This window comes from Pan paniscus, chromosome 11 (assembly GCF_029289425.2).
Source record: "Pan paniscus chromosome 11, NHGRI_mPanPan1-v2.0_pri, whole genome shotgun sequence".
NCBI classification, from domain to species: domain Eukaryota; kingdom Metazoa; phylum Chordata; class Mammalia; order Primates; family Hominidae; genus Pan; species Pan paniscus.
In genome coordinates this window covers 17,113,604-17,133,503 of record NC_073260.2, presented here as the reverse complement: position 1 = coordinate 17,133,503, position 19,900 = coordinate 17,113,604, and the positions used below count along the sequence as shown (strand labels likewise).

Sequence of the window (19,900 nt, the reverse complement as noted above, 5' to 3'; positions counted from 1 at the left end):
ACAGATGAGGAAACCAGGGCTCAAGGAGGTTAGGTGACTTGCCTAAGGCCTCACAGCCCTGGACACTCCCATCACACTGGCCTTCTGCTCCCCAGAACACACCCATGCCACGATGCTTTCTGGGCCAGGGCCTGCGTGCATTCCGTTCCCCCACTCCAGGTACCTCACTAAATCCTATCCATCCTTTCAGTCTCTGCTTGCTGAAAGGCAGCCCAGCCCCTTCCCTTCCACCCCGCAGCATCTCCAGTCACTCCTACCCAGCACCTTTCCTACAGGAATCATCCCACTTAAAACGACACACTCATCTGCCTATTTTTCCATGCCCACCAGAACGCAGGCTCCACAGAGTAGGTACCTTGTCCAGCCTGTTCTCTCCCCAGTCTCCGGGCACTGGCACAGAGTGGGTGCTTTGAAAGCATTTTTTGAATGGCTGCTGAATCGCTTGCCTCTATGAAGGATCCCGCTCCACTGAGGCAGAGCCGAAGATTTGACCCTTCTTCCCCCAACTCCTAGATCCAAATGACTTCGGGTCCCGCTTCTTCACCCACGAGGCTCCCCATGGCCCTCCACCCCACGCCTCGGCCTCAGCCGCCCACGTGCGCTCCTCCGCGCCCCCTCCCCGCAGGCCCAGCGGCTCCCGGCGCTGCGGTTACTTACTCTCAATGTAGCCGTGCAGGGTGACCATGCGCGCCCGCTCGGGGCTGCTGAACGGGGTGTAGTGGATGTCGTCGGACAGGGCGGAGGGAAGGCGGGACGGGGGCGCCCCCGAGGGCGGCACTGGGTGTTGCGGCGTGTGCTTTTTATGACGCGCCCGGCAGTTTTGAAACCACACCTGGAACGACAGCCTCGGCAGCCTCAGCCTCGAGGAAAAGAGTCGGACGCGCCGCCGGGAGACCCCAGGCGGGACTGCCTCGTCGCCTCCTGGAGAAGGATGGCCACGTGCACGCACCACCCTCCGCGCCGAGCCCAGCTACGAGCTCCGGGGCGTGCCCGCGGTCCCCAGGCCCCGCCCACCCCCGTCCCACCTGGATGACTCTCCGGCTGAGGCCCGTCATGTCCGCCAGCTTCTGCAGCGTCTGAGCGTCGGGGTTGTTGTCCTGCGCGAACTGCGCCTGCATAACCTGCGGGGCGGGGAGGGCGGTGAGGCGCTCGCACGCAGAGACTCCGAGACCCCGGCCCAATCAGCGGCGCCAGTCCACAGGCCACGCCCCAGGCAGCTGCGGCCCCGCCCCGCCACCCGGGTCCGGGCCGAGGGGCGGAGCCAGGAGACATTGTCGGCCCCGCCCACTTTCGGCCCTGCCCCCTCCCCCGCCGCCCACTGCTTGCAGCAGTACCTGCAGCTGTTCCGCGGTGAAGGACGTCCGCGCGCGCTTGGCCGGCTTGGGTTGACTGTCCTGTTCCGAGGGCACTGCCCCCTCCAACGTGAGGCCGTTCCCTGGGGGCGATAGAAGCAGCTGACCACGCGTCCCCATCTCTTCTAGTGGCAGCCTGGAAAGGATGGGGGTGGGGGGAGCTTGTCCCTGGAAGGGTCAGGAGCGGGAGTTGGCTGGGAGCAGGGATCCCAGGGTCCTAGTCCCTGAGCTCAGTCTTTGGGGAAGGGGTTTCTGAGCGTCCGCTTAGTACTGGACACTTCTTACACGACTGGACCACGTCTTACAGCCCTAAGGAGAGGTGGCGTTACCTCATTATACATGGGAGGAAACTGAGGCTCAGAGAGAAGGAAAGCCCCTGCCCTGGCCCTTTCAACTAGAATCTGAAAGCTAGCTGACCCTAATGTCCCAAACTGGGCTCCCTGCTGGCGAAACTGGGGGACACCAAAGGCTAAAGGAGATAGGAAGCAAGCAAGTAACGGAACTATGCTCCTAATTTTATAAAAATGAGCGGAAGGAAAAAAGGTTGTAAGAATATACAACAAGGTGTTGGCAGTGGTTTACTTCCCAGGAATGTGATTATGGGAACTTTTTACTTTCAGTATTCCTGTAACTTTTGAGGTATTTAAAAACAATCATATGTTGCCTTACTTCTGTAAGGTTTAATTTTGTTAACCGGAGTATATGTTAGATATTCTCTTTCCACTCATATTACTTTTACAGTCATACTAAAACACTAACCATATTCCCATTTTATTTTTAATACTTCATTGTTCTGAATATCCTCAAAATCTCAGAAAATTTCCATAAGCACAAAGAAGAAAATAAAAATCACCAGTAATTCCAGCACTCAGAAATAACCATTGTTCACAATTTATTGTAACTTTTTAATTAGGAAAAAATTATGTTGAAGGAAAAAAGCAAACATTGTAACATACATGGAAAAAATCTGAAAAGATACACATGAAAATATGAAGGAAGGCAGCATTTGGAGCAATCGTTATTTTCTTCTTTTTGCTTACCATCTTTTCTGATTTTTCTACAATGAACGTGTGTGTATGTGTGTGTGTGTTATGTTTAAAAAGTGAAACAGTAGCCAATACTGAGGGCTGATCAGTAAGAGAGATCGGAGGCCCCAGCTTTCAAGTTCCTCAGCATGTTAAGTCTGTGGACAGGTGTGGCTGTGAGAGCTAGGATGTCATTGGCAAGGCTGTAACTACAGGTGGTCCTGGTTGGACCATGTGTGGAAGGAGCCTGTGGTCGCTGATGGACCACAGTGTGGGAAAGCTCTGACTCCTGGGTTTCCATCCCAGTTCTACTGCTGACTTGCTGACCACTGCAGATAATTTCATTGCCCATCACTGCAGATAAGCAGGCAGCAAGTGAAACCCAAGTTCACTAGATGCCCCCTTAGACCCACTTAGTCCTGATCCTGGCAGGAGAAAATGATGGCCCTGGTATGCCCATGGCCAGGAACACTCTAGCGGTCCCTGACTAGTCCCCAGGCTGGGACCTAGAAGTTGAGGCAGGGTGGTTCATACTCCTCCCCAGAAAAACTGGGGATTGGGCAGACACTCTGTGGTATTAATGTCCCCTAGGAAAGCAGGCAGGGCAAGGATTGGTGTGTTGGTTTTTTAGATGGGAAACTAAAACAGAGGCAGCTACATCCCAGAAGCCTCTTTGGCTTTATGAGATCTGATTAAGGTGCCCTAGAGCTTAGGGCCAAGGTGGTATGGTATGGTATGATATGGTATGGTATGGTATGGTATGGTATGGTATGGTAGTTAAGAGGCTGGGCTTTGGAGCTAGGCAAATCTACTAGTATGTAATTTTTGGCAAATCCTGTTTCTTCTTCTGTAAAATGGGGCCGTGCCACCTACTTCCTAGGGCTGTTGTAAGGATTACATAAAATAATCCCTGTTACAGAGAAGTTAGCAGCTTTCACAGACCCTAACAGGGAAATTAGAGAAAGAGTCCCTGCCTCTGCCCACAGCCAAGCACTGCCCTTTCCCAGCTCCATCCCATCTGTGACCCTGTCCCCAGGATCCCTGGAAGACCTGGATCTTGTTCCTGGGCAATCTGGGGAATCACAGTGTCAGAGCCAGAAGAGATTTAGGGATCATTCTAGTCCAGTATCTGTCTTGCACAGATGTAGGGACTGAGGCCCAGAGAGAAAAGGAAACCTCATATGTCAACACAGTATGGGAGAGCCTGGTCTCCAGACTCAGAAACCTGGTCCTTTCCCCTTATAGTTAGAGACCCTGGTCCAGGATGAAAACCCTTCCTCAAACCTCTGGCTTGGAGCTGCTAGGATAGGAAATGGGAGAATGGGAGCCAAGTCATCTCTCCAGGACTGGCCCAAGCCTGGTCCCGGGCAACTGGAGGGGATGAGCCCCCAGGCCAATGAGAGCTGTCCAAAGGTGGAGTAGGATGCCCGATTATGAGAACCATCTCTAGGGTTCACTGAGTGCCTCCTGGCTTTACAACACATCAGCTAGCTCATCTATCTTTGGGAAGGTGTTCTGTTGTTAACGCCATTTTACTGATAAGGAAACATAGTTGCAAAGGAGGGCAGTGACTTCCGACTCCTAAGCAAAAGATCGACCCGGAAGTGCAAGATCTGTTCGCCGCCCCACCCCTACGCTGCCTGCGGGACTATACCGGGAGGGCCCAATCGGTAGAGGAGTGTGCGTGGTTCCTGGGGTGCTGGGGTGGGGTGGGGTGGGAAAGGGCTGGGGGCAGAGGTGCCAGGCGGAGCAGGTTGGGTACCGTTCTCGGCGGCCCTCTTGAGGTTCTCAATCATGGTGTCGTAGTGGATGCGGCAGAGCACCTTCTCCTCGACCAGGCCGAACTCCTCACCAGTGGACAGCTGGCGCTTGCACGAGAAGCAGGCGAAGCAGGCCAGGTGGTAGGCGTTGCCGCGAGCTCTCCGCACCCAGTCGCTGGCGTAGATCTGTCGGCCGCACCGGGCACACTTGGTCCCGAATCGGCTGCAGGTCGAGAGGACAGGCACGGGGTGTCGAGACTCAGACAGACCAACCTTCCTCCTTCCACCACCCAATGGCCCGCCAGCCCCCAGGCTCCTGGCCTCTAAGTCTTCAACGCAGGCATTAGCCTTAGCTTGGACGCACCAACACTCTACACCTAGTCCCACCTAGGAGATGAACTGGTGGGTGATTTTTATTTTCTTCTTGGTGTTTTTCTGAATTTTCCAAATTTTCTACGATGGTCACTTATATTTGCATATTAATTTGTTTGTTAAAAATACATCACAAGTTAGAAAAAACACAATAATAGTAATAATAGGCAAGTTGTTGAGCACTTACCACTTGCCCAGCAAGATTCTAATTGTTTTACATTGATTATCCCAATTAATCCTCATTTTGCAGGTGAGGAAAATGGGGACTAGAGAGGTAAAGTAACTTGCAGGAGGTCACACCGCTTGCAATGATAGGAACCCTAACCATCCTGACTCCAGAGATGAACATAAGCTATAGCGCCAGCTGTACAGAAGTGCAGTTTCTTAGATGAACAGACAGATAAGCACTTACTGGCTTTGTGACACTGGGCAAACTGTTTAACTCTGAGTTCTCGTTTTCCTTGTCCTGCACTGAACTAGATGACAACAGCAATGACTACTACTGTTTGTTTAGTGCTTTGCAGTTGGCTAAGTACCCAGCAAGTCCCTCTGGAGCCTGTGACATTCTATGAATAATACCAAATGTTAAAAAGACAAAAATAAAAATAAAAAGCCCAGATCAAATGTCTTCTTGCCCCTTAAGCCTTCCTTGATTCTACGACTTCTCCTTCTCCCTTCTGGTTTTGTAGTCTGGCAATTTGGGTGCAGCTGCCTCCAACACCAGACTGGAAGCCCCTCCAGGAAGCAGCAGAGTCTGGTTTACTCCATCCCAGAAGTCAGCCCAGGGCCTGATCCCGGGCACCAGGGAAAGTGTGTTCCTTAAAGTGGATGACTCACCTGTGACTCTGTCCCAACCCTAGCAGCCTGTTTCCTCTGGTGCACCCTCTATTTCAGAGAATGGTGCCACCACTTACCCAGCCCCTGAAGCTTGAAAATCATAATCATGCACTCCTCTCTCTCCTCAACCCCTCATCCAGCCAATCATCGATGCTGTTGGTTCTGTTTCCCAAGTATCTCTGGGATCCATCCCCTTCTCACCATCTCCACTGTTGCCCTCCTAGGCCAGGCTCCCATCATGCAACCCTCACTGTCAACCTCCTCCCCGGTCTCCCTGTTTCCAGTCTCGCCCCTGCCAACACATCCTCCACAGAGCAGTCAAAGCAAAGTTTCCAGCATGCACATGAAATCCTGTTTCTGCCTTGCTTACAATCCTATGGTGGCTCCACTCTACCCTCAGGATCTGGTCCAAAACCCTTGGGGTTTGCAAAACCCAAGCGACCACATCCTCTTCAGGCCCATCTCCTCCCTAACCTTCAAGATATGCCGCCCCACCATCCAGGCATGTGTCCCAGTTAGCCACAATGGAAGGTCACTCCCAGGTCTTTATGGCCTCCTCTGAAGCACTTTCCCACCCCCAGGCCTTTGCACTGACCTACCCTCCCCCAGAGTCCCACGGCCCCCTGCACCGCTCTCTCAGCGCTGACCACACTGGTTTGTAAATGTTTCGTTTCTGGCTCTTCTCTTCCACCCCTTCCACCTTCCCAGAGTTGGGGACCCGGGGTTGGGGGTGGGGGACCAAGAAGATTTGCCTCTGCGTCCCCAGGGCGGGCACCCCTCCACCTGGGGGAGCATTCGGAATCGCTTGTGTGTGCACGGAGGAAACAGTCCGGCAAAAAGGCTCTGGTTACAGCCTGCCTGCCTTGGCAAATTCAAGCAACTGTCAGTTGAAAAAAACAGCGTTGGGTTGGACTGAGTGCAGGAGCCCAGAGGCTTCTGCCAGTCTCCGCTCGCAGATTCAACCCCAACCCTACTGTCTCCAACGAGGAGCGCGACAGGACCCTTCCGCGGGCGGCGCGGTTCCCTCAGGAGGCGCAGGGCACCTTCGTTGAGTCCACCGCTCCCCTAAGCACAGACGGTTCCGGACCTCGGAAACGCGGCTTCCCCAGCGGAGTGCCCAGCCCAGCCCACGGTCTCTGTTCCCCGTCCCGCAGTAAAGGGGAGAGGAAACAGCTTTGCCCAACCCAGCCTACTCCCCCTCGAAGAGCCGACCCCGGGTTCCGCCACCCGGCTGGTGGTATCCGGATTGGGAGCACTTTCTGGCCTCTGAGGGGAGGCTGGCTTCCGATTATTTGTGCTGCGGGAGGAGGGGGAGCCCAGCCGCGCGTAGAGACCTTACTACGGGCCGGGGTCCTGGGGCTCAACGTTGCGCCACCTCGGCTTCGTCGCAACCCGGTGAGGTGGGGACTCTGGCATCCGGTTTTCATAGGAGGAATCGAAGGTTCAGAGCCGGCGAGTGATTTGCCGGAAACTCCACAGGGTATGAGGCTGGGGTTGAGACCCCCTCCAAGGTGCAAAAAGTACCTAGAACCTGCGGAGCAATTGGACTGGCGACGAGGAAAGCTGGAATCCCGCATGGATGAACAGGAAGCGGGGCTGGTCTGGCAGCGCCGCGTCCTCACTCCGGGCCGCTGATTCTGGAATCTCCAGCGCGCGGGGCCAAGGGCCCACCCTCCTGGAGAAGGCGGTGAGTGCGTCCTCAGGGAGCGGACAGAGCCGGAGCAGGAAAGGTCATGGCCATCAGAAGCCGGGCAAGAGCGGCTGAGCCTTCTGTGCGCTTGGCTCGTGGGATTCTTTCCCCCTTGGCCAGGGACACGTCAAAGACTCTCCGCGCACCGCGATCTTCCTGTCCCGCGAGTCCCCGACGCCCGAGTCCGTTCTGCGCCTACACAGGTAGGTCAGTCACAGTGTCCTCATACCCTTAGTCCGAGGTAGGCGCCGCTAGTGAACTCTCAGCAACTTTCTCATGCTCCGCGTGTCTCCCGAAATGCTGGAAGCTGTCCCAGCTCTAGGATCCTCCTGTGCTCCTCGTGGCTCAGCTCAGTTGACGAAATCGTCCTCGCGCCAGATCCTTGAGGTGGGGTTAGGGGGGATTATGTAGGTTTGGTTGCATTGCAGACTGCCCTGCAGCGTGTCCCTCACCCAGGACAGGAGTCAGCAGCACGAAGGGCGCGAGGAGGCTTATCGATCCAGGCTCCGACAGAACGACAGACTCCTTCCCAGGCGGGCTGCGAGGCCGGAGCCACCGGATTCCAGACACAGCGAAATCGGCGGCGGAGACAACGAAACTTCAAGAAACAGATGTGCAGGAACTGCCACCAGAGCACCAAAGGGATTAGGGGGTGTGTCCACTGCCACCCCAGCCTTGCTGTGAGGTCCGGGCCTTGCGTCCCTGGATCCCGGCGTGTGAAGGACCTAGGTTCAAAGGATGCGCGGCGCTTTGGGGAGAGGTGTTACTGCTCATCCTGGCAACTGCTAAAAGGAGTAAGGTGGGCGTCGCGCACCGCAGTGCCCTGTACCCCCTGAAAGGAGAGCAGAGATATCTGGGTACTCGTGGTTATATGAAGGGAGCTCTGCGCCCTTGACCAAGTCAGACTCACTTTCCCAGCCTACTATGCTGGATACCTAGTAAGCGCTTGGTAATTATTTGTTGGATGAATGAGCCTCAACGAAAGAGCCCATCTGAGTTTCACCTCGACCCCTTCTCCCACTATTAAGCTACCCCTTTTCTGTACAAGGAAACCAAACCTCAGAGTGGAAACGCCAATGTTAGTTACCAAGCTATTGAGCCGAGAGGCCGAAACTCAAACGGAGGTTCACTTATTTTAGGTTCAAGACGTTCTTGAAGGCTTTAGATCCTGTGAGGCGAACAAGGTGGGTTGGAGGTGGGGCCCTACCTATTCTCTCTGCTCCTTCCCTTCTAGGTAAACCCGTAGGGGAAGAAGCCAGAGGGGAAAAAAAACCCTAGAACCAGCAATTAAGAGGTTAAAACGACCGCTTCTCGGAGGTCCCGGCCCCGAGGCTCCTCCCCCAGCTCCCCTCTCGGCTCCCCCAACATCTGTCCCCCAACAGCTGGCCGCCGCTGGGCCGCTCTCTGCCGCGGTGGGGGGCCGCTTCCCGCTCTGCGCTTCCCCTGGGACCCTCGCTTTGCGGGAGGGGGTAGGGTTCTCCCGCTGGAGCCCGCGACAGAGCTTGGGCTCAAGGCGGAGGGCCAGAGAAGGCTAGGGGCTTGCCTGAAGTCGTTTGGGCCTAGCTGGGAAGAGGAACTTTAGCCTCCAGGGCACTCACTGAACCCCCACCCCCATAAACACGAGGGGAAGCAGTTAACCCTTTACTCCCCACTCCCATTGTCAGAAGGCAGGAGGGCCAGGGACCGCAGTGACCTGATATTGACAAAGGTGCTCCATTCACAGGCCTCTGAGGTCACTCCTGCCCAAGTGTTGCAAGATCACCCAGGGAGCCACACATCAGAAAACACAGCGGGCGTGCCAACCAAACTGGGCAGGGACTCTTAGGATCAGCAGAGAGGGGCCCCACGATGCATAGACGGGTGGCTGATATATCTCACCTACAGAAGAGTATGGGGGTGTTTAGAGGCAGGGATGGCGGAGCCAGGCAGCTATAGGGCTTATCTAGTCTCACTTAGCCGTTTGACCTCATCTCTCAGGGTCTCAGTTCCTCGATCCCACCCCCACGCCACCATAATGTGGGATTATGAGAGTATCATACACACAAGGTGGACCTGAGAATTAAATGAGATAAAGCAGGTAAAGGGTTAGCCCAGTTCCTGGCTTAGACAAGAACTCCATACGTTATGATGACTGGTGTCCTGTGTGACTGTAAGCAATGGCACTTTCCCAGGACATTAGTCTCCCCAACTATACAACAGGCATGATGTTCCAGCAGGCTGGGGGAGCCAGGTGGGCACTGCAGATCGGGCCATGCCCTATTGTAGGGCAGCAGCTGCAGGTATGTCTGGGGCTGTGGTTGTTGGTAGCAGGGGAAATGTCAATGTCCCGGAAAGGAGCACTATTTTTCCTCCAGAATTTTCTTCCATTTTTGGAAGAAAACAGAAAGAAAAATGGTCTTCACAAAAAGGTGAAGAAATTGAGTCCTATCACATTTTTCTGGTGGTACTTTTTTTCCTGCTGGGAATCTCAGGGAGTAAGGGGAGGTAGAGATCTGGATGAACGCACAAGGGTTGGTAAGGACCCTGTTTAGAGTGTGAATTGGAGAAACTGAGGCAGAGTCCAGTGGCCTGGCCAAGGACATGCAGCCAATGAGAACCAACCTCTCCCAACAATGCAAATGAGCCAGGAGCAGCACTGGACCTCCATGTCTTCTCTAAGCTTTGCAGACCCTCTCCCTGGTGAACTTGGAGTTCCTTCCTAACCTTTAATTCCCTGAGCCACCAGTGCTAGCTCTGCCAATGGAGACTGAAGGAGGGTCTATAAGATGATGTCAAGGAGGGACAAGGTGGGGGATAGAACCTAGGTGACCCTCTTCCCTGGGGAAAATGCCAGAGGTTAGAGGACCATGGGATCTCCATGCTCCCCCTCCATGGGGCCTTGGCCACTCCCTTCCTCCCCCTTGCCCCGTTGGGAGCTCTTGGCCTCTCTTTGGGCAGAGTGCTCCAGTCCACATCCTACCAGACCCTTGACCCCGGGCTTCAGGAAACAGAAGCCTAGAGAATCTCAGCATGTGACCCCTCCCTGGGCCCCAGCTCCTTAGAGGAAAATTCTGCCTCCCACGCCACCATTCACACTCTCTCCAGGAAGAACTTCCTCATAGCAGCCACCCAGAGCTTGGGCTGCAGTGCAGTGCAGACAATAGTCCTTGCCTGGCACTCGACCGGCTTTTTCTTTCCCTTTTTGTGGGTTTTATTATTTTTGTTACAGGTGGGGCTGCCAGGGATGGGTTATGCCTGCAGGGGGAGAAATGATCAGAAGAGCCACAATTCTACCCTCAACCCAGGGAATGTGAGCTTTTACTGCCTCCATTTTCTTAATCAGAAATCTGGTTTAGTTTTGCTTTCAGGGCTCTTGTCATTGGAAAAAGATTAGTGCTCAGAACCTGCAGCCCAGAAATGGCCCAGTCCCATCCCTCCAGGCAGGCTCTGCTCCTCAAGCTGCGTGGGGAAATGCCATCATGGGCTTGTGCCCAGCATCCACCCTGCCAATGATGACAACAGTGATAATCGAGGCATTCATACCAACCACCATTTAGGGAGGCTTTATAGAGACTTCCCCCCAACAGTGGCCTCTTTGGCAACTCTGGGAGACAGCCTTGGAAAGGGCAAACTAAGGGCCGAGAGAAGCAGCAACTTGCGAAGGTCACTACTGGCCAGACTGGGCCCAGTCTCCTGCCTCTTCCCACAGTGGCTGCACACCCTACTCTCTACCCCATTGCAGTAGGAAGAGGACTCCAGAATAAGGGGAGGCTCTGAACAGTGGAGTCAGGATCCGTGTTTTGACTAGTTTCAAGGTCTAGTAAAGCACAGTATCCAAGGAGGCTCAGTCCAGCATGGGCATGGGCTAGGGCTGGAGAAGTAGAAAAGAAATTTGGGCAAGTAGTGAATAAGACTGCCAAATCTATTGTTAGGAGAGCCAGGAGAGGTGTCCTAGTGGTGCCTTAGTCTATGGGAGAGACCCAGACACCATTCTGCTGGGTTCCCAAGCTGGCACCTTGAATTTAGTAGCTGATGAATCCAAGGAGCCCCCAAGCATCATCTGGCATTTTTTTTGTATGTTTGTTTGTTTGTTTTTTGAGACAGAGTCTCTCTCTGTTACCCAGGCTGGAGTGTAGTGACGTGATCTTGGCTCACCATAATGTCCGCCTCCCAGGTTCAAGTGATTCTCCTGCCTCAGCCTCCTGAGTAGCTGGGACTACAGGCACGTGCCACCACACCTGGCTAAGTTTTGTATTTTTAGTAGAGATGGGTTTCACCATGTTGGCCAGGATGGTCTCGATCTCCTGACCTTGTGATCTACCAGCCTTGGCCTCCCAAAGTGCTGCGATTATAGGCATGAGCCACCACACCCGGCCCATCTGGCATGTTTTATACCAACTGGAGTCAGGCCTAGAGCAGGGAGGTGGCTAGACAGTGACTGTAACCTCCATTTCCTGTCCTGGCCAAACCAATACTCAGATGGGACAGTGAGAGGAGACATCACACTCTGGTTACACACCATTAACCCCTTTCTGACTACACACACACACACACACAGCCATCCAGATTCACAAATACAGTCATATCACCCCCTTCATCCCTCAGTGCCTGGGTGGAGGCCCTTAAGCAGGAATGCCCCCTCAGAGGAGAGGGTGGGAGTGGAATGATGGGATTTCAGAATCCCCTCACCTCACCCTCTCACCTCCAGATCCTAGTCCAGATGTAATCTTGTCCTCACCACTTTGCGTGCACGTGCATGCACACACACATGCACACACACAGTCTCAACATTCACATACAGACACCCACTCTTGACACCCACACATTAACTAAAAGACAAACGTTGGTCCATAAAGGAACACACATGCTATCTACATACCCCCAACCCTGCCCAGTGATGCTTTCCCCAGCACTACTGCACAGATCCCAGACAATACAGACACACAGGCACTCCTTGCACACTGAGTCCTAGGCCACTTGGTTGAGCTGCCCCCACCCCACCCCAGCTGCACACTCTTCTACATCCATCCCATAAAGGAAGAGTCCGTCTCTTTAACCATGCTTCTCATGGTTTTTTCAGAGTACCCTTGCCCCAAATGCTGCCAACCTCCCCCTAGACTCAAGATCTTCTCTTTCCAGATCCCTGGAGGCTCAATGCCAGTGCACAGGAGGAGATCGCCTTCCACCATATTCCCTGACTCCCAGAGGCTCTTTCTAGGGCAGGGGTCTGGCCAGGAAGACTGAAGCCATGACGTCTTCCTGTGCAAGGATAGGAAAGATGTCTGTGGGTTGGAGGGTAGTTATAGGGAAGCAGCTTTCTCCACTTTTTGAGAAAGCACTTGGGAACAAGCATCCCTCTCAGGAAGTAATTCTCCACCATTCTTCTCTGATCCTATAGGCCTGGTGGTCCAAGCCTCAGGCCGGTTGATGCCTCCCACTGGGATCAGCAGACAAGGTCATGACCCTGCAGTGACCTCGACCCCATAATCAGGTCAGGTCCGGGCTTCATGGCTAGAAGCGAGGCCCAGGCGAGTGGCCAAGACGCGGCAGGACAGGAGGATGCGCCTGGCTGCTCTCGGCTGCTGGACGCGGCCTGCAGTACGGAGAGCGCAGCCCGGGGTAATCCCACTCAGGGCTCCGGGTGCCCAGTTCTCCCACTTCCCATCCTGGCGGCCCAAAGGCAAGGCCTAGACCCTGGAGAGGCCAAAGTCGGGCCAAAACAACAGCGAAGCTGGGACTGGAACAGGCGCTGGGGGCCTGCGCATGACCCCAGACTCAGAATGCGACACTCCAGTGACGCCAGGGAATGAGTTGAGATGGAGCCGGAGACAGAGGTTGGGGTTCAGGACGAGGCGCTTGGGTATGGGATCGGATCTGAGACGGTTGCGGCGCTGGTGCTTTGGGCTGGACCAGACTCGAACCCAGAGCGGAGCCAGGGTCAGAGCCAGGGCAAGAGTCCGGAGCCCAGCTCAGCGTCCAGCCCGGGAGAGACCCCAGCATGAATGACGTCCGAGTAGGGTTGGAACTCGAAGCCCGAACGCACTGGAAATGCAGCCGGACGACGGCTGGGATCCGAGTGGGTCCGGGCCAGAAATGGGGACCTCAGAGCTCCACCGAGGCGCTCGAGGTCAGAACTGAAGCCTGAGACTTAGGCAGGACCCGAGACAGAGCCAGAGACGATACCGAAACCCAATGGACCGCGAGGACCGAAGGCAGATCCGGGGCGCAAACCTGTGCAGGCACCGGCGCGCTGCCTGGAGCTCTGGGTTCGCGCCGCTGAGCGCCGGCAGGTTGGACCAGCGCTGCGCGCCGGAAGTGCACTCGGGACGCCGGGGTTCTGGAGGAGAGACTACACGCCGCAAAAGTGGCCTCCAAATGCGCCCGGGGCCTGCCCTCGGCGACACTGCTGGCTCGGCGGCCGCAGCCTACCTGAAGTAGTCCATCTTGCAGAAGATCTCCTTGTTCTTGATGTAGCAGCTGTTCTGCTGCCTCAGCGACGTGCGACACACGGAGCACTCGAGGCACCGCACGTGCCAGATGAGGTTGTTGACCTGGGGAGGGGGCGGGGACGGAGGTCGACTCAGCGCGGGCCTCTTTCACTCCGGGCCCCAGCCTTCCCGGTCCCATTTACAGTCAGAGGCGCTGAAGCTCAGAAGGTGCATGCGATTCCCCTATTTTTCTCCCGTAATACTGAGACTCAGGGAAATGGAAATAAACTCTTCTTATTTTTCAGACGGAACCCGGGGGCTCAGGCAGACCCTAAGTCTTGCCCAAAGCTTCGCAGTCGGGCAGCAGTGGAGCCAGGATTTGGAAGTAAGAGGACCTGCGGTGCTTCCCTGCAGTCTCCTGCGCTGCGTCCCACGCCGCGACAACACGCACGCAACACCTACCCCTGTCTCACCTTGAGCAGATATCGGTCCAGGATCTCGAGGCCGCAGCTGGAGCAGATGTTCTTGCCTGCAGACGGCACGGAGGAGGCGGCAGAGGGCGGTGAGCAGACAGATGGCGTGCTGGGCGTACATGGGGAGGCCTGACCCTCGTCCTTGTCCAGAGCTCCTGCCAGGGCCTCGGCGTCAGACTGAGCCTGCGGCGGGGGAGAGAAGGAGAGAGGAGCGCTGATCCGGGCACCCAGAGTTGGGGCTGCCTTGGAGACAAATCTGGGGCCCCCGAGCACCAATTGACAACGAAATCTCCCCGGGACAATGCGCCGTAGACTGAAGGACAGGGATGGAAGGGCCTATTGGAGAGGAAGGGACGGACCCAACTTTTAACACGCGCATTCTGGGTGCTGGGAGCGGTTAAAGCCAACATTCCCTGCCGGAAAACCGAGGCTCAGAGAGGGGCGGCGCCCGCCGGGAGTCCCCCAGAGCGTGAGCAGCGGTTCGTGGCCGGAAAATCTGGCCAGGTCCCCAGGGCCGGGCCGCTGGAGGACTGGGCACCGCAGGCAGGGCCAAACGGACTCACCATGGCGGGCGGCGCGGTCCCTTCAAGACAGCGGGTGGTCGCTTTGCAGCCGGACCCTGGCTGGGCCATCACCTGGGGGAGGGGGTGAGGGAACGCAGGCGGCGGCGGCTGCTGAACTGGCTCCGCGCAGCCTGAGCCCAGCGCCTCCCCGCGCCTGTTATATAAACCAGCGCCGAACAATGAGTCCTAACTTTGTAGTGGGCATTTAAAGCCCTTCCCCACAAAAGCGGTGTCTCTCTAATGAAGCAATTTGAATTTGGATTGGATTTTTTCCCTCTCTCTCCCCCTCTCCCTGCACTTAACCCGTGGCTCTTGAAGTAATCGCTTAGTTCCCTTGCAATCCAAGCCTCTGAGGGGGGAAAAAAAACACGCGCACACACACACAAACTACCTGCAATTAGAAATTGTCGTGAATGCCCAAGATAAGAGGTAGCCAGAGTGTCAATTCCAACTGTCAATCAGTGAGATCCATCAGGCCGCCCAAAGAATTGCAAATTTGATTTTTTAATGGTAGTAATTAAAAATCGAATTTTTTCTCTCTCCACCCGCCCCCCCCACCCCACTCCCCTTCCTCGCTCCCTTCTCCTCTCGGCACAAAATGCAAAAAGGAGAAAAGAGAGAAAGAAAGAAAATAAAAAAGAGATGGGTGAGGGGCGGAGGGTGGTTGAAGAAAATAAAACCCCGAGTGCGGTGAGCACCCGCCCGCCCGCCCGCCTGACACGCGCGGCGAAATTGAAGCAGCTATATTGACACGGATTCAGGCGCCTTTCGAGGGCCAGTCGGAGGGAAACCCGGAGCAAAAAGGGAGCGAGATCGGGGGCGAAACGGGACCAAAAAGAGAAAAGAGAGGCGCTCAAGGGGAGGAAAAAGCACCCTCCAGCCCCTCGGCGCGCCGGGTACCGGCCCCGCGTCGGGATTCTCAGCGCTGCGCCCGCACAACCCCCGGCGCATCGGCGCTATCAGCGCCTATTCAGACGGACAATACCGGCCTCGCCTCCTCTTGATTCGCCTGTGTCTTTACTAAATCGCTTTTTGAGAAATTCCTCCAACATTTGCATAATGTGTTCCCGCTTTCCGCGACCCCCCCCCCTCGCTCGCGCGCGCTCCCACACTCACAAGCACACACTCACAGGCGCACCCTCGTACCCCTCCTTCCTGCAACCGCCCGCCACCCTGCTCGGCCCGGCTGGGTCCCGGACCCTGCCCGACCCTGGCCCGGGCCGCTCACCCAGTCGTTCGCCGGCTCACCTGGTCGGTGGCGGGGCCGCCCTCGGCCGGCAGCCGGCAGCCCTCGGGCAGCGCCGGGGCGGCGTTCTCATGCTTCCAGTACATGGGCCGGGGAACCTCGGGCTCAGCGGGCGCGCAGCGCGGAGAGCTGCGCCGAGGGGGACCACAGCCGCAGTGGGAGCAGAGGCTGCTGCAGGAGCAGGAGGAGAGCCGAGGCGCCGGCCCCGCCGCCCCGGGCCCGGCCCCAGCCCCCGCCCCCGGCCCGCGCGCAGCCCCGGCCTCCCTGGCTGCTGCCGCCGCTGCCTCGGAAGAAGGTCCCGACAAACTTGGAGAGGCCCCCGCCCCCTCCTTCTTCTCCTCCTCCCCCTCTTGGTAGTCCTCCTCCTCCTCTCCCTCCTCCTTGTCCTCCTCCCCCTCCAGCTGCAACGGCGGCCGCCCTGCCGCTGGAGCCCCGCTCGGTTCAAGATGAGTCATGCGTGACCAATCCCCTCCCCGCCAAGGGAGAGCAAGACACACACGACGAGGCAGAGACCCAGAGAGAGAGACACACACACAGACACAGAGACACACAGAAACTCAGAGCTGCCGACAGAGAGACTCGGAGACACGCCGGTACACAAAGGCACCGGCGGGCACACATCCACCCAGCTCTCACTACCGCTCCTCCCTCAAGGGGCACCCATCTTCCTCAGACACTGCCCCACTCACAGGTACAGGAGGGACCCATGGCCATACCATCTGCGGAGATAGATTCCGTAGGAGGTCACACGTTATTACACTGTGTTGATGCAATCCCACGCCTGGTACATTTGTGTACACACTAATGTAAGTGATTACCTGTTCACATCATTTACACGGGCACGAGGCACCACACTTACTCTCACACACCTGCACAGATACCTCTGCTCTATAAGAACCAGACAGTGCACCAGCTCCCAGGGACTGAGTGGGATCGGGTTGGGTGAGACGGGAGGGTAGTTTCCCTGAATTCTCTTGGAAGGGATTGCTTGGCACATTCCCCTTCCCTTCAGGATTTGCTTAACCACACAGTCCAATGCCCATCCCTTCTTCTCTAGGGTTCTACTGACAATGAGAATGGTAGGGAAGGCAGGAAGGCCCAGGCATTTAGACAGAAGACACTGCCCCCAGACACACAGACACAGAACCTTCAAACCCAAAGATGGAGCCTTACACACACTAACGCCCTGCAGCATACACAAGTGGACACTTAGAGTCTCAGCCCCCTTCTCCACACACAAACTGAGCCTAAAGAGACACATGTAAACATACATCATCTAAAAACAAATAAGCACACTCAGACATAGATCCAGCCCTACAGACACCATGAAAGCCTACCCTCACCACATCACACATGTCATCACCTCCATAATTGCCCTCATTTACAGATGTAAACACCCCCCCCACACACAATTGTTCTTCCATTTGTACACACAGCCATACTCAAGAGGGCACAGATTTTCACAGGGCTCCAAACCCATGTATAACCTTATGTCCTCTACTCAGGCACCCTCAAATATGTACTTACATCCTTACAGATGGTGAGACAACTATTGAGAAGCATTTATAGGCAGACACATCACACACACTTCTGCAGCCATAGATTCCCAATAGTTATAGTCTCAGTTTGCACACACACAGGCAGGTTCTGACAGATGCAGGTAGTAGAGGATGCCTGCACACCAACACGATACTAAAGATCCACACCCATATTCCCCAAAGATACAAATATCTGTTCCTTTACTGGCATCAAGGTACACAAAAATAGCCCCAGCCTCAGCTAATGGCATTTCCCACCCTCTGCATCCCAGCCATTCATTGCTCTCAGACACAGAAATTCAGAGTGAAAAGAGTTTCTCTTTGAACCCTAATCTTTTATACGAAGAGAACAAGTTGCAATGTGAAAGCGGGTGAGGTGTATGCATAGGTACACATGTGTACACACATACACATGCATTCTCAAACATGAATACAGAAGAACAACCCCTCCCTCTCAAATATCTCCTTTGCACATAATAATTTCAGCTACTACTGGGATTATTCCCAGTTATTACAGCTACTAATCTGTGCCAGGCATGATACGAGGCATTTTACAATCATGATCTCATTTTCCTTTCACAATAATCCCGTGAGGTAGCATCTCTCAGCGTGCTTGTTTTACTGATCAAGAGACTGAGGTTCAGAGAGTTCATGTGATATATCCAAAATGGTGCACATGGCTAATTGCCAGAACCAAGGACTTAAAACCACATTCATCTCACATTAGAGCTCATACTCTTGATTTCTAGGCTGCAGACATGACCATGTTTACTTTCTGCACACACACACGTGCACACACACACACACACACACTCCACATTATCTGTTAAAAGACCTGGATGTGACTCCCAGCCTCACCACTTACAGGCTCAGCCTGTTTTCTCATCGGCAAAATGGGAATAACAATACGACCTGCTTTACCTCCTTCTGTTCCTCCACTTTGGGTGGCTGGGGGAATTGAAAGGTTAATAAACACTATAGAATACTGCACATATGCTAGATTTGTGAGTGCAGAAGGGCTCCAGGAAAGAAGACCATGAAGATTGTACTGGCTTTGCAAAACTTCTTAGACATGAGCCGTGGAAGAGGCTTGAGCTAAAACTAAAGGGCAGGTGAAATTTGGATGGGTTCAGGGAGAAGAAGAAAGTATTTCAGGTAGAGAGAGGACCACAAAAGTTCAGAGGCTGGACAAACAAGCTGCTGCACTCTAATGAGGGGGAATGTGAAGCATGTGCTCCTAGAGTGATAACAATAATAACTATTTATTGAGCATTTATGTGCTAAGCCCTTTGTTGTTTACACGCATTATGCTCTTTAATCGTTGCAACTACCCTACAAGAAGGTTATATTATTATCTTTCTTTTATAGTTGAGGAAACAAGCTTACAGGAGTCCCATCTGAAGCTCTGGCACTCAGATTTTAGAACCCAAACTCTTACCTACTATGCAATTCTGCTCCTGAATTCTGATTAAGTGCTCGGATAATAAAAACTGGAGTAAGAGGCAGTAAAATCAGTAGTGAAGCACAAAGACTCTAGGGCCAGATGGCCTTGATGCCAACCTTGGCATCTGTTTTTAATTCCCTTTATTACTTTATTACTTGGGTAACCCTGGACAAGTTCTTCAGCCACTCATCAGCCTCAGTTTCCTCATCTGTAAAGTGGGGATAACAGAGTTCAACTCCTATGGTTGTGAAAATTACGCAAATGATCCATGTAATAGGGCTCAGAAATATGCCAGGCACACAGTAAGCAAATGATAAACAGCCATCATTATGGCAATGGACTGGCTGAATCTTGTGGTTGTTATTCTACTAGGTACTACATCAAATTCTTTATGAAGGCAGGGGATGAATCAACCAAAAAAAATCAAACCTTCTCCTGAATAACTTACCTAAGGAAGATGCAGAACCATTATTCGAGCCCAGAACTTGCCTAACTTCAAAGAGGACAGAAGTGAAATTACTTTGGAAAAGAAATCTCTCTTCCAATGACTCCTGACTCCATCTTTTTCCATCAAGAAAAAGAGTCCAGATAGGAGTGACCTTGGCAAAATTAGGATTAGCAAACATAGTACCTTCCATTAGGATACTTGATTTCTTCCTATGACAAACTGTGGGTCACTTTGAGTCACTTAGCTTCTCTGAGCCTCAGTTCCTCACCTGCAAAACGGGGATAATGATACTGACCTCTCAGAATTGAAGTGACAACTAACTATACATTAAAAACTAATATTTTGGCTGGGTGCAGTGGCTCATGCCTGTAATCCCAGCACTTTGGGAGGCCAAGGCGGGTGGATCACGAGGTCAGGAGATCAAGCCCATCCTGGCCAACATAGTGAAACTCAGTCTCTCCTAAAAATACAAAAATTAGCTGGGTGTGGTGGCAGGTGCCTATAGTCCCAGCTACTTGGGAGGCTGAGGGCTGAGGCAGGAGAATTGCTTGAACCTGGGAGGCAGAGGCTGCAGTGAGCCGAGATTGCACCACTGCACTCCAGCCTGGCAACAGAGTGAGACTCAATCTCAAAAAAAAAGAACTAATATTTTTTAAAGTGTTGTAGATTTATTCATTTATACAACCCTGAAGCTGTATTAAGCACCCTACATGAATAATGGCATCTTCTCACTTCACAGTTCTTC

At 54.0% G+C, this 19,900-nt stretch overlaps 1 protein-coding gene across 8 annotated transcripts in view; it reads right to left on the bottom strand.

Moving 5' to 3' along the window:
* Positions 1-16,028, bottom strand: part of LHX6 (LIM homeobox 6) — a 54,904-nt gene extending 38,876 nt beyond the window's left edge. For 3 of the 8 annotated variants that reach the window (XM_034928984.3, XM_055117666.2, XM_034928982.4), the window contains exons 1-8: positions 15,728-15,977; positions 14,480-14,551; positions 13,917-14,099; positions 13,445-13,566; positions 4,140-4,360; positions 1,335-1,435; positions 1,026-1,121; positions 658-832 (exon numbers count right to left, since the gene is read on the bottom strand). In XM_034928984.3, coding sequence (XP_034784875.2) covers positions 658-832; positions 1,026-1,121; positions 1,335-1,435; positions 4,140-4,360; positions 13,445-13,566; positions 13,917-14,099; positions 14,480-14,551; positions 15,728-15,811 — 1,054 coding nt within the window. In that variant the 5' untranslated portion in view covers positions 15,812-15,977. Of the gene's footprint in view, positions 1-657; positions 833-1,025; positions 1,122-1,334; positions 1,436-4,139; positions 4,361-13,444; positions 13,567-13,916; positions 14,100-14,479; positions 14,552-14,870; positions 15,504-15,727 lie in introns of those variants that run through there. The other 5 variants (XM_034928987.3, XM_034928988.3, XM_034928986.3 and 2 more) reach the window with 4 other exon arrangements.
* Positions 16,029-19,900: the final 3,872 nt, after the last annotated feature.